Source organism: Rhodnius prolixus, unplaced genomic scaffold (genome assembly GCF_049639745.1).
Source record: "Rhodnius prolixus isolate KJV_2025 unplaced genomic scaffold, Rpr scaffold_3, whole genome shotgun sequence".
Taxonomy (NCBI): Eukaryota; Metazoa; Arthropoda; class Insecta; order Hemiptera; family Reduviidae; genus Rhodnius; species Rhodnius prolixus.
Window position 1 is genome coordinate 28111102 of NW_027411603.1, and position 13815 is coordinate 28124916.

The following is a 13815-nucleotide window of genomic DNA, read 5'->3' on the forward strand; positions in this document are numbered from 1 at the left end:
CCAATAATAATATACCTTCAGGCACATCCTTAAGTGAGAAGTAATTTATTTACTTTTAAGGCGAGCTCAGTAATACAGCCTCAGTGATATTTCTCCCTTCAAAAATATGAAAATTTAAAAAAAATTACTTTAAAGTCTGTTAATTTATGCTGCGAAGTTTCTTCTTAACTAATTACAAATTCACCTTTTCTTCCCATGTCAACATGTATTGAGAAAAATTGTAGCTCATAGCGTGCGTATTTTATATAATCACTTAGGTTAGAAGATTGCAAGCTTAAATGGGGGCTGTGATATTTTAATTACGGTTTAAATTGAAGGGTATTTGGACGAAGGACATTTACATCAAGCTAAATAACGCATTTCCCTGTTGAGAGAGGGCAATTATGGTTTACGCAATGACAGGTAGAAGAAATAATCAACACTTCACGTACAATACAGCAAAAATAATGTTTTAATATATTTTTGAAAGTTTTAGTTTTAATTATTTCTTCTCATTATATTTTGTAAATTAAAAGGCTAAGTGGTTAGTGCTTACCATTAGATTTTCTATTCTTAGGTGGCTCTTTCAGCTTACAGTGATGGACTTAGTAGACTGTAACGTGAATACACTGTACGGTGGCTAGCAGTGCATTGAAAACGGCTGCGGGTGCCACAACCTCAGTTGTTGACGCCCCTTAAGGGGTTATAGGCAGTCAGAGGCGCAAAAAAAAGTCATTTTTTCACATTTTTTGGGGGGAAAACGTGTTTACTTTTTTATTCGGGAACTTTTGCGTCATATCAGTCTATGTTTAAAGAACTTATTGTAATTTTTTCGTTACAAATTAATAATAATTGTACTAATGGCGAATATTTTAATGCAACACGTCAAAAAAATGCAACCCTCTCGTGAACATGATATCTTGAGACTGGATCATCTGAAATCAAAATGTCGAAAAGATTTCGTTAGTAGATGACTTTATCTCGTACTTGAACGAAGGATTTAGAAAAAAATTGAATTTTTAATTTTTGGGACAACTTTAAAGTTTGAGTCACGATTTTCACTAAAAAAATTGACCATTTTATGTTTGTAAAACCAGTTCTATTCATTGAAAAAAAAAATCCTTCGTCCAAGTACGATTTTAATATGTGTAAAAGAAATACGTAAAATTTCAAAAAGATCGGTGCAGTAGATTTTGAGATATCGTGTCCACCGACTTTGAAAACGTAGTTTTGAGAAAAACGCGTTTAAAGTTTTCAGCGGTTAAAGGTTTGCGAATAAAACCTGGATTAATTTTTTTTTTTCAACTTACACAGTGTCATCGATTCCAGGCCCATAAAATAAGTCCTCCATGTCTTCTAAAATGTCCAAGTTTTCCGATTTCTGCTGTCTGCGTAGGATTCTTGCCTCCCGCGTAGCAAGTTGCGCTCTGTGCTCAGCGATGGTGCATTGGTCGGGGCTTGTAAACACTTTCACTCTTACAATTTTGCTCGGATCGACTTGAAATTTTAGGACAACATTCCTGAGATACTATACTTTAATATATATATATATAAAAATCGATTTTTTTCAAATTTCTGACTATCTATAACGCCTTAAAAGTAAATACTCGTAATTTATAATAATTTTAAAAGTTTGTTCTTTTTTTAGGAATTTGATTCCCAAATTAGTGAATTGATTAGAGATTCCATTACAATCTTGCAGCGTAATATAGCTCTGAAAGCCCAGCAAAAATAAATAAAGAATATAAAACAAAGAACAGACCTAAAGAAAAAACAAAAAATATTTCTTATAAGTTCAATTGTCTACATATATCAATAATTATTCTGGTGAACTTTAAAATAAAAATAAACAATTAACACTACACTTGTCACAGATGTCGGAAAGCTTCCAAACAATTATTAATTAATACAAAAGATTTTACTATCCTAGGCAACCATGAATATTTAATTGAACTATTAATTCACTGATCGTCCTTTACACAAAAAGAACAGCCCAGAGATATGAAAATCTTGTTTGAAATGTAAAAGGGCAATTATATCCTAGATTTCATCCTAGTTATCACCAAAATTCACCCACAATTTGTTAAAATTATCATCCAGAAGAAATAGGTTTCAAATTTGATTTTCTTCTGTACATTCTCGTTTGGACAGTCTTTTGCCATTATAAAGCATAAATCTAAAAGTTAGTAAAGAATTAAACAGCTTTTTCATTATTTTCTTTTTCTAGTCGAAGAAGAATTACTATTACCAAAATGTTGAACGTTTTTATTTAGGACCTATATACATAATTCATATAAAAGACTTATATGTTACAACATAAATTACTTAAATGTTCCAGTTTTCTACGCAGAGAAAAATGCGTCTCCAAATATTGCTATCTTTCTTTATAAATGGGCCATTAAATCAAAGTACAATCTAATAAAAACATGATATCTGGCTCTATAAATAAATGTTTAAAAAAAAAAATCTTAAAGTTATTGATGTGCAACATCGTTTTGATGCAATAATATTTCTTTGATTTTATTATTTAATTGCTTTAAGCAAAGATTAAACAGTTATTCGTTGTTGTTTCCCTGTTACACAATTTTATTGTATTAAGTTTGTTCTGATTGTTTTATTAGATTTTTATATGCATAATTAGCGCTTTTTATTATACTTAATGATTTTGAAACAACTTATAGAGCTTTAGTGAATCCGTAAAACAGCGTAACTTTCAACCAAATTCTTCTCAGAAAAACTTCAGTTGTATTTCAATGAATTTTGTGCCTAAGTACAATATGTTATTTGATTGAGATTCACTTTTGATTGAGGAGAGCATTTAAGCTCCTAACTAGCTATCTCATAATATCAGTAAGGCCTGTGTGGAAAACGTGCTACAGATTCTTTAATTAACTCAAGTCATTGCCGCCACGATAATTATATTTGGGACCCACTGCCCCTCGGCAGTCTTAGAGAAGCTTTCGCCCCTGCATATTTCTGAAGAGGCAGACGCGAGGACCGTAGAAAGTTAGTCGGAGACTCATTAAATCAAAATCTTTTTTAGGGAGTTGACCTGAGTTAAGTACTTTGAATCAAGATTCGGAAGAACGATTTCAGACGTGCATTTTAATAATTATGAAGTTTACAAATTTAATTATGATTTTAATTATTAATTGAGATTGTGTGATACCTACCTTAAGAGCTTTGGAAGCGTATTGTATCAGTTTAAATTTTGTTAACAAATGACGAAGAGATCTATCGAGGAGGCCAAACTGGCTTACCAAGCAGGGGACCTTTCGGATACCCTCATGCATTAAACCCTTTTGCGACATTTGGTGCAAAAAGGGTCCGTGGAGACATTGACAATAGCTTCGCAAAAGCATACTTCTGGGAATATATATTAGACGCTTCAAGTTCTTTCTGGAAAGGCCTGGTAATACCCGTTCATCCTACTTTATGGTAGAACTAAGTCGAGAGGAGAAATATTATATCTCAGTTTCAGTGAAAAAAAAATTGTATATATTTTGGCACAAGGAAACATAGTGATTAGCGCCAATTGTATGAGTTATTAGTATTATACGAGTATATCGTAAGAGTAAATGATTATGTTATAATAAAGTGTGGCTACTAATGACATCTAGCGGATACTCACGCAAAGAGAAACAACACTAACGCTCAGCAATCCCTCATTCAGTTCAGACGAAATTGCTAAAATAATATATGTATGTATTAATTTAATCATATCATATTGCTAGTTCTAGTTCTTAAATTAAATTTTTGTTATCTCGAATTAACTGTTGCAGAAAAAAAAAAAAATATATATATAAGGAGCATGAAACCTTTTCATTCTTTCGACTATCTTGCTTTTAATATTTGGCACTTTTCCAAACAATCACTGGCTTTGTTGTCTAAAAAGTTTTCTTTACCTTCTTTTCAAAAAAAGAGATTTTTTTTAATAAGTACATAATAAACATTAATTATCGTTGGAAAGCCTCTTTAAAAAAATGTATATTTCTAAAGTCAGTAAAAGTTAACGTTTTCCTACAAAGTTCTCCCTATTTTTCCTATGTGGGAAATAATTTAAATTGTGCACTCTCATACACTCATTCTTGAGAACTTATGGTTTAAGATAAAGAAAAAAACCATTATTAAAACATATTGAAGGAAATAGTTCTTTTAAACATAGAGCTATCCAAATTTATGAATTCAAGGTTTATTAAAGTAAAGAAGTGAAAAGTAACAGCGAAACTAAAAAACTGCTTCTGTTAAAACGGTTAAATTACACCAAAGTTTAACAAGGTCTGCAAAAGTTAACAAAATAGAATAAAATTGTAGAGAATTTTTTACTAAATTAAAGTCTAGTGTTATCTTTCGAAAAGCAATTGGTATTCAAATAACATTCCTTCCATTTGGAAGAACTGAGAAAAAACTATCTTTAATGTAAGTTTTGTACTTTACAGTGCCTTCATGTCTAAAACCTCCTCAAGCTTCTTATTATAAAATAAAAATAACAGTCAATAAGTTTTGGCCAACGGAGAGTTTTATTGTCTGTAAAAATAAATGATTTTATAAAACTAGGATTAAAAGTTTATACTGGTAACTTCCTATTTGATGACAAAAGAAAACTTTTTAATGGCCTCGTAAAACTTTAAAAACAGATAATCCTAACATCTGCACTTCTATTTGTGCTAATCTTCTCCCCTCTATATATTTGTGGTTGAATTTTTCTGAGAATGTTTAAAACATGAAACCATAATGATACTAACTTTACAATACTTTAATGATTGTAACAATAACTTATTTGCTAAAAAATATTTGCTATATAATGCACCTTTACCAGTTTTTGCTACCATTAATATTTTATTTTCAATATTCAGTTGAAGAAATCAGCTGTAATACTCAAATCATCTTTCATCATGTACGGAAACGATTTTATTAATGTCATATCTCGAATTATCTGCTTGAGCGTTTAAAAATGTATTCTCTAAGACCACATTTTTATAAATTTGAAGAACTTGATAGAAAGTAGAGCAATTTCTCCACATGTGAGCCATGCGTGGTGCCACACGCTTTTGTCGACGTAACATATGATAGACTCAGCTCATGCGGATGTGAGCCGTTTAATGACATGTTTTCTCAGACTTCGATCCTCGTGCCTCTCTCTTCTCTCAATTTGAATGCTCTTGAATTCTAAGATGTGCATTTTAACATCAGCTCCATATGCTTAAAACAAGGATTCCTCGGTTCTATCATGGAAAAATCTTTGTAACAGCCCAACTTATGCGTGACAGCTCTTTATTTCAACAAAACCTCTCCCTTGCTCCCCAAAACGCAGGTTTATCCGTATGCACCCACATTGTTCGCAGAAAATCGTCGCAAGTCTAAATCTGTTCACGATATCAAGAATTTTGTCAGAATGGGAATCACATGAGGGTTAACGCAACTGATCACTGTCTGTAAGCCCTTAAGAGATCCTCTTCAAAAAAAAAAATCCTTCCAAATTGGTTAGATTTCCTGATGATTAATGCTGCTGAATCAGAAACCCTTAAAATTCATTTTTAAATCCTTAAAGCTCTACCTTTTCTTTCCTGACAGTTAATGTTCTATGCTTGTCCAGCCATTTTAGAATCAGTAGTGAAGTCCTGCACCTCTCTATTGAATTCTAGTTTTTTAAGGGACGAGGAGTGCAGTTTTAATTGTTTACAACAGATGTGGGAAAATACAATTAGTGTTGGCATTAATTAAAATTATTATTAGTTGTTTTTATTGATCTATATAGAATTATAGAGCAGCTTTTCTCATGACAGCGGGTATTGTTTTCTTGCAAATTTTGGATTATAATTTTCAAAGAAAACACCACCTCTTAAAGCGAAAAAAGTGGTTTTTCAGTAAATCTTACTTAAAATAGGTGCAAATGCTATTTCTTAGTATTTATTAGTATAGATACGAATACCCATTTATTCGTACTTATTTTAGGTGCAACGGGTGATTGTTGTGGTGATATGAGCGCAGACTTTTAAGCAGAATACTTCTATTTCCGCAAGTATTTGCTTTAATTTGATAGAAAAATATTAGTAATAAAATCTGTGTTTTAGCCCCAGTCGGCGAGACCTAATTTGGTAATTATATGTTCCACCCATAGAATTAGACTATTACTTTTCTTAGAAAGTAGTAACTTAATGGCCACAACAATTACTTAATTTTATAAACAAATATTGAACCAATATAATTTCAGTTAATTGGCCGAAATATAGAACATATTTATGTTTTAGTACATGTATTGATGGGGCAGTCAGTATTTCACCTGTACTTCAACAGAACAATGGCCACATCTAGCAGCTGTGGAGCGAAATAATTACTGGACTTTCAAACAATAAAAGACTCTTTAATAAATTTTCATTAGGTTCGCTGTTTACCTTCAATTATCTGTCAGACAACTACTCTGAAATAGCTGAAGTATTAGAATAATAAGGGGTATTTATACGGTCTAAAATTTAATTGTAATCATTGAAACTGCGTTTTTTGTTTTGCTATTGCTACACATTTATTCTTCAAAATAAAGATAATTTCCTTCACAAATTCAATCAAAAAAGATAGAAAGATATTTTCAACAGTTTTTAAGCGAGGTTTGTCCAGAAACGAAGTTTACTTCTTATTTTTATGATGAAGTATTCGAAAGATCTGAAAGCGAGAAATCGCAGAAAATTCGCTTCTTCTGCTGTGACGTATTCCAGTTTGCAATCCTAACAATTGAAAGTGTTCTCATATAAGCTCTAAACCAGTTGTTACATAATAGATTTAAACCTGTAAAGCTAATATATACTCGTATTGTAGTACTGGGTTCAACTTGGATTTTATCTAAAGGTTAATAAAAGAAATATGTAGTAAAGCATGTTTACTAATCGCCTCCGTCCATGACACCTAATTGGTAGTTGGACGTAAAGCCTGCCGGTAAAAATAGGCAATTTACTTACTTAATAGATTTAGACAACTTCGTTATACGATAACTGATGTGCAACCCACTTTTGAGATTGATGAAAGGTCCCCCTGAACATAAGGAAACTTTAACAGACTTTAATTTTTCATAAAATTTGTAATGTAAATTTCCAGAATATTATGGGCGTTAACCGTACAAAACAAAGAACCTTATTGCCTTATTGTCGCCTTATAATATTAAAAATATTTCTCTTTCTTTTCTTTTTGTTTTAATACAAACAGTTTGATAAAAAAAATTTTTTTCTTAGGAGCACATAATATTCAGCACATGTCGCTGGACGCAATTGCTACATTTGAAGAAGATCCTGGAGTTTCATCGGTACCAGTTTCCGGTGATAATGCCACTTTTCCGCAGTAAGTATTTAACTACTTATTCAAACAGTTTTACTATACAGGTAAAAAATGAGTTAAGAACCCGTACATGAAATTAAATTGAAATGTATGTTGGTCTTTGTTCATATTTTATTGAGATATTTACCACTTCGAAATATATGCATCAAGTAAAAGCAAGTTCATAAGTGTAAGAACGTTCTTCAAGATATTTACAAGCAGTTGAAGAACGCGGGAATGTCTATCATGTAAGGTTTGCAAATGAATAAGAAAAGGCGTTTGAGGTATTTATGTGAAGGGTTGAGAGAAATGAGTTTAATTAAAAAACAGTAATAATTTAAGGTGGACTTTAATATTGTATTATCAATAGAGAGACTTATTTTCAGCAGTTCTCTCGGTCTTTGTCGTATCCAGTGAGGTATCCAACTATGGAGTGTGCAGAAAGCACTGCTTCTCAAGCAGGTTGTATTGAAAAGAAAGGAAATCAAATATACTTTGATAAATATTTATTCACAATTGCACATAAATAAACTATTCAGTGCGTATTTATAGGAAATGTGATTAAATTTAGCCCAAAAGTGTGATGGGTAAAAAAATCCTTCCTTTACTATGAAGTTTTATGAAATTTCGGTAACTCCTGTGGAACTCTCCTTCCTTAAATTTAGATGAAATGAAAAGAACCGAATAACAACAATATTAATACATCGGGTTGTCAAGTATGAAATGGAGCAAAGTTCATGTTATTAATTTTACGTCCTGAAAGCCACTGTGGAAGCGAATTCCAGCCAAAGTGCACGTGAATTATCATTAATGTACAATATATCAAAGCAAACAATCTTGACTCATTTGGCACAAATCGGTAAAGTGAAAAAGCTGGACAAGTGGATACCGCATGAATTGACTGTTGCACAGAAGAAACGAAGACTCGGACGCATTAACTTTCTCTTCTTTCTCGCAACAAAGCCGAACCATTTTTCAATCAAATTGTTAGGTGCAATGAAAAATGGATCATGTACGATAATCGTAAGCGTTCATCGCAATGGTTGGACAAAGATGAACCACCAGAAGAAGCTGATGGTCACTGTTTGTTGGTCTGGCTCAGGTGTCATCCACCACAGCTTTATGGAACCTGGCCGAACGATCACGGCGCATGTCTACTGTTATCAACTAGACGAAATGATGAGAAATCTTGCGATTAAACAGCCAAAACTAGTTAATCGGATGACTCTAATTCTCCTGCACGACCACGCTCGACCACATGCCGCACGAATGACCGTGTCAAAGCTACAGGAGTTGGAAGTTGGAAACTCTCCGTCACCCACCGTACTCGCCAGACCTTGCCCCCCACTGACTATCATTTCTTTCAAAATTTAAACAACTTTTTATCTGGAAAAAAATTCAATTCCGCCCAGGCTGTCAAAATGGCGTTTCAAGAGTACATCGACTCCCGTGATCCAGGGCTTCTACAGCAAAGGAATAAATGAGTTACCTCGAAAATGGCAAAAGTGTATCGATAATATGGGTGCATACTTTCGATTAAAAATAAAAAGTTTTTATAGGGAAAAAATCGAATTCAATTATGTGCATTTTTCGCTCCATTTCATACTTGACAACCCGATATAACTTCCTTAAAAAAAATAAAGGAATTGATTAAGTTACTCTTTCAAGTTTTGAAAAACTATGACGATTACTTCAGCTAGTTAATAAAATTAAACATTTACCAGTTAAGATTTAAGAACCAATTATTTATAATACGAGATTAAAGAAACAAAATAAAAGATCTTTAAAAGCCCATATTCCTTTTTAAGTTCAGAATGAGTGGCACATGTTTGGGTTAAGACATGGAAAAAAGGTTAGGTAGTTGTTCAGAGGGCTGTAAAAAAAACATTAGATAATTTATAATTTTCTTCTCCCACAGTTCTCGTTGAGATTTTTTTTAACTTATTCCTTGTATCATAGATTTAATTTTTAAGTTATAAAATATATAATGGATTGACAAATATAATTATCCAATAAATTTATGATCACTGTTGACACTGATAATAAACGTTCACTCTGGAGTTATTTTAATTAAAAACTATTTGTACGAAGAGATATTCCTTTCTAATATTTAGATAAATATAATCATAAATTGGTTACATAAAGTGTGTAGATAAACCTTTAATATAGTTGCGATTAGTAAGTAAATGTTAAAGGATTGGAAACGTTGATATGCGAGTGATGAATTGTGGTCAAATGCCACAATATATTTAATGATTCATTAAAACGTATCAGTTTAATTGAAACCAATGGAAACCCATTTTTTACAATTTGTGTTACTACTTTCATAAAGTGACATTTAGCTTCATGATTTACATTTTTTACTAGAGATCTTAGATCTTTTAGGGTAAAGTCGGGTGAGATGGCCAATCGGGAGAGATGGCCAACAGCCGAAATTTAACCGAAATGTCGTCCGACGGCGCTGCGTGACCTCTCCAGTGATGAACCTTCATGTCTGACTACAGTGAGTTCATTTTTGTCTGCGTCAAAGCGTTATTAATTAACTCAGAGAATAAAAACATTATCGTCTCAACAAAAAATTTTATGATAGTTGCATACTGCGTGCTGCAGCGAATGTATGTGTCGAAATTTTAGTGTTGTTTTTTACATATTTGGAAAGTACAGTATACATTAATGGATCCTAACCTCTAAAACTATCGAAAAGTACGCGTTGAGTTATGTTTATCTTGTTGGCCATCTCTCTCTAGCATTCGGGACAGATGGCCATCAAACAGTAGGGGTAGATGGCCAATTATTTTTACTTTTTTTCTGTTATAGTTTGGCTCATTTTCCAATTCACTGCAGAAAAATGCCAACTCAGCATAAAAGACAGAACACTAACCGTGGAAATTATGCTGAAGAAAATTTGAGATCGTATTAACCCCACACCCAAACTGTCGTCTCTGCAAGAAAACGAGCCAAGTCTGTTCGTCACTTTATTAACTTCTCTCGAGCACATTGCTGTTGTGAAAAACAGAGTTGCAAAGAAATCCAAACCAACAAGAAATACTATCTCCAAAGAGACAATTCTGAAAGAAAGGTTTGTCCGTAAAAGAAAATGCTTACCTTCCCCAAGTTCCGATGAAGAGGATAAAACAGGAATCGAATTTGAAGAGGAAAGTGTTGCCATTTCAGAAATCGATGAAACTGAATGTACAGGATATCGGGAAAGCTACAAGACCAGAAAGAAAAGATTGGTTGGAATGCATAATATGCCGGAAGTGGTTCCACGAAAATTGCTCTTCTTGTGCATACGCTTGCCAAAATTGTAGTAAAAGCGCATTTAAAAAGAAGAATAATAAGTAAATATTAAGTAACCATTCATTTTTTTCTGTTATTTTTACGTTTTACTAGCGCAATTTCATTTACAATATGTGGCCATCTCTCCCAAGTTACGTTGGCCAACTCACCCAACCCAGTGGGGATATATGGCCAATTGCTATTTTTTTTTTGTAAGAATAAAAAAATGTTTCCCTTAGCATTTTTTCTGAAATTTTTTCCTTTTCTTATGTTTGTGAGGTTTCCAAAAATAATAATAAAGTAAGCCTAGCTCTTACCAAAAATTTGCAGGCACCCTCCAAATAAAATGGTGGCCATCTCACCCTACTTTACCCTACTTGAGATCAATTTTTGCTATTCCATTGCTTAAAGCAGGCCCTAAGTATTCTTGTAGAAAATTAAAAATTTACAAGCGGCTTATTTTTGAGAAAATAATTCTTCCAGATTGGTTTATTGTTTTCTAAATAACACAATAGTACTGCTTTAAAGAACTCTTGACAAACGTCTAGGCCCTGTTTACCAAATTTGGGTTAGCATGACTGGCAAATCAAGATAATCTTTTTTTAACTCCGTAGGCTGAAAACTTTTATACAGGGTGTTCATTTTAAGACGGCTCAAATGCATTTCATGCTTAAACGGTTGTTCTGAGCGAAAAATGGTAGAGGAAAAATTTGTTGCCTGTCACCTCTAGTTTCAGAATATGTGACTTGATTTTAGATTCCTGCCCGCATACGCGGCTGACGCGCGACCAAAAGTGAGGGTTCGCAGTTGACCCCCATTTTCATATACACAGTTTTAAAGAGTATAAAAAGTAATGAAAGAAACCGGAAACCGCAATTCGATATTTTCAAAATTAAAGGTGCTAGGCCATTTCAAAATCTGGTATTTTTAATCATATTTCAATTTTTTTAACTTGTTATCAAAGAGAAAGAAGAGCACGCGATAGGTCATTTTTATGTATTTTTTCATCCCCTTTCTACTAAAAATATTGCCAAGGCAGTAAATCTAGTATTTTTCTTAATATCGGGAAATAAGTCGTTTTCCGAGTGATTTTTCTAAGAAAAATCAAATGTTAAGAGCTTTAGATGTTCTCAAGCATACTCAAAATGGCTAAAAAATAATTTTACATCTGTTACAAACAAGAAGGTTTAATAATTATTTGATAATTTTGGGAGAGTTGCGTTTAATTACCAAAAAAATTGGAAACCTCCTGCCACATATCAATATCTTTCATGTAAAGGATCAAATTTATTCCTTAATTTATCAAATAATGCACTTTTGCAGCGTGAACTCTTGAAAGGTGCCTCCTCAGACTCGCAAGCCAGGTTAGCCAGGAGGTTATCAACTGCTCTCTGTATCTGAAGAGGCACAGTACATGCTTCACAAGTTGAGTAATGTGCATTATTTGGTAAATTAAGGAATAAATTTGATCCTTTACATGAAAGATATTGATCACTTAAATATGTGGCAGGAGGTTTCCAATTTTTTTGGTAATTAAACGCAACTCTCCCAAAATTACCAAATAATTATTAAACCTTCTTGTTTGTAACAGATGTAAAATTATTTTTTAGCCATTTTGGGTATGTTTGAGAACATCTAAAGCCTTAACATTTGATTTTTCTTAGAAAAATAACTCGGAAAACAACTTATTTCCTGATATTAAGAAAAATACTGGCTTTACTGCCTTGGCAATATTTTTAGTAGAAAGGGGATGAAAAAATACATAAAAATGACCTATCGCGTGCTCTTCTTTCTCTTTGATAATAAGTTAAAAAATTGAAATATGATTAATAAATAATAGATTTCGAAATGGCCTAGCACCTTTAATTTTGAAGATATCGAATTGCGGTTTCCGGTTTCTTTCATTACTTTTTATACTCTTTAAAACTGTGTATATGAAAATGGGGGTCAACTGCGAACCCTCACTTTTGGTCGCGCGTCAGCCGCGTATGCGGGCAGGAATCTAAAATCAAGTCACATATTCTGAAACTAGAGGTGACAGGCAACAAATTTTTCCTCTACCATTTTTCGCTCAGAACAACCGTTTAAGCATGAAATGCATTTGAGCCGTCTTAAAATGAACACCCTGTATTTTGTAGCTTTCTGAATATTAACTAACGCCCTATAGCAAAGGGAACTGGGTGCTTTTAAGGTTCTCAGAAGCTTTTAATCTTGTCAAATTAATATTTTAAAGTAGTGAGCATGGTTGGTTAACTACAAATCCACGACGGCTACGGTCCATGTAGAATCTTGTCCTCTCTCCAAGCTTTTTTGTCGCTTCACAGTCTAACTTTTGCATCTAACTTTTATTTATATCTCAGCCATGATGCACCTAGCGTTCCTTTCTTTTGGGCAGGAGAAATCCCAAGTTTTCGAACCTGAAAACATCTTCAAAACAATATCTTTCCACGATCAAACACCCGAATCTTTTCTTTCTTCTTGAATTTACCATACAATTTGCCTTTTCTTCCTTGAAGCGATGTTGAATTGCATACTGAACTGCACTTCTCACATGCAAGACAGAAATGATCAATGATAAGACAGCCACCTGACTTCTTTTTTCTCATCTCTCTCTCTTAACTCCGAAATCTGCACCTAAATCCTCAACAAACTATTTACATTCTATAGCTGCTAAGCAAGCTCTGCGTTTAAGCTCTCTATCTCCAGGACAGATATTTCTAAACTCCAAATTTTACAGAAAAAAAAAAAACTCCTTCGTTTCGCCCCTCTACAATCCTCGCTAATTTGCTGCATCCACAATCACTGATCAGATCTAAAAGTAACATTTCTGATAAATATTACACCTTCATTGCCAGATTGTAGCCACTAATGATGTAACACGAACACAAACGTATTTGCTGGCTTGTATCTCGTTCAGGAACACTACAAAATGCAAGCTACGACATATAAAGTCAACGATATTATTGAGCACTGCGGATCTAACCACATTTTTACAAACGTATTAACGCTCGCATCGAGAAAACATTACTTAGTGTAACCAAAATGTTGGATTAAATTTTCTTGATATAAATTATTTCTTATCTAGGTTATTTTTGTGAGGGTATGTCATATTTATCAGTTAAATTAGTTTTTGCTTTCGCTTTCAGTTCAATTTGTTTTTGTTTTTCAGTTTTATATTAGGGAGAATCATTTTAACATTAAACTCATATAATTTAGATATTACTTAAGAAAATGTAATATTTTTTTTATTTT

At 33.0% G+C, this 13815-nt stretch overlaps 1 protein-coding gene across 4 annotated transcripts in view; it reads left to right on the top strand.

Moving 5' to 3' along the window:
- moody (G-protein coupled receptor moody) overlaps positions 1–13815 on the top strand; it is an 86895-nt gene that overhangs the window by 45486 nt on the left and 27594 nt on the right. For 3 of the 4 annotated variants that reach the window (XM_074124323.1, XM_074124322.1, XM_074124319.1), the window contains exon 3: positions 7203–7308. In XM_074124323.1, the coding sequence (XP_073980424.1) occupies positions 7223–7308 (86 nt within the window). In that variant the 5' untranslated portion in view covers positions 7203–7222. The remainder of the gene's footprint in view (positions 1–7202; positions 7309–13815) is intronic. The other variant, XM_074124320.1, reaches the window with a different exon arrangement.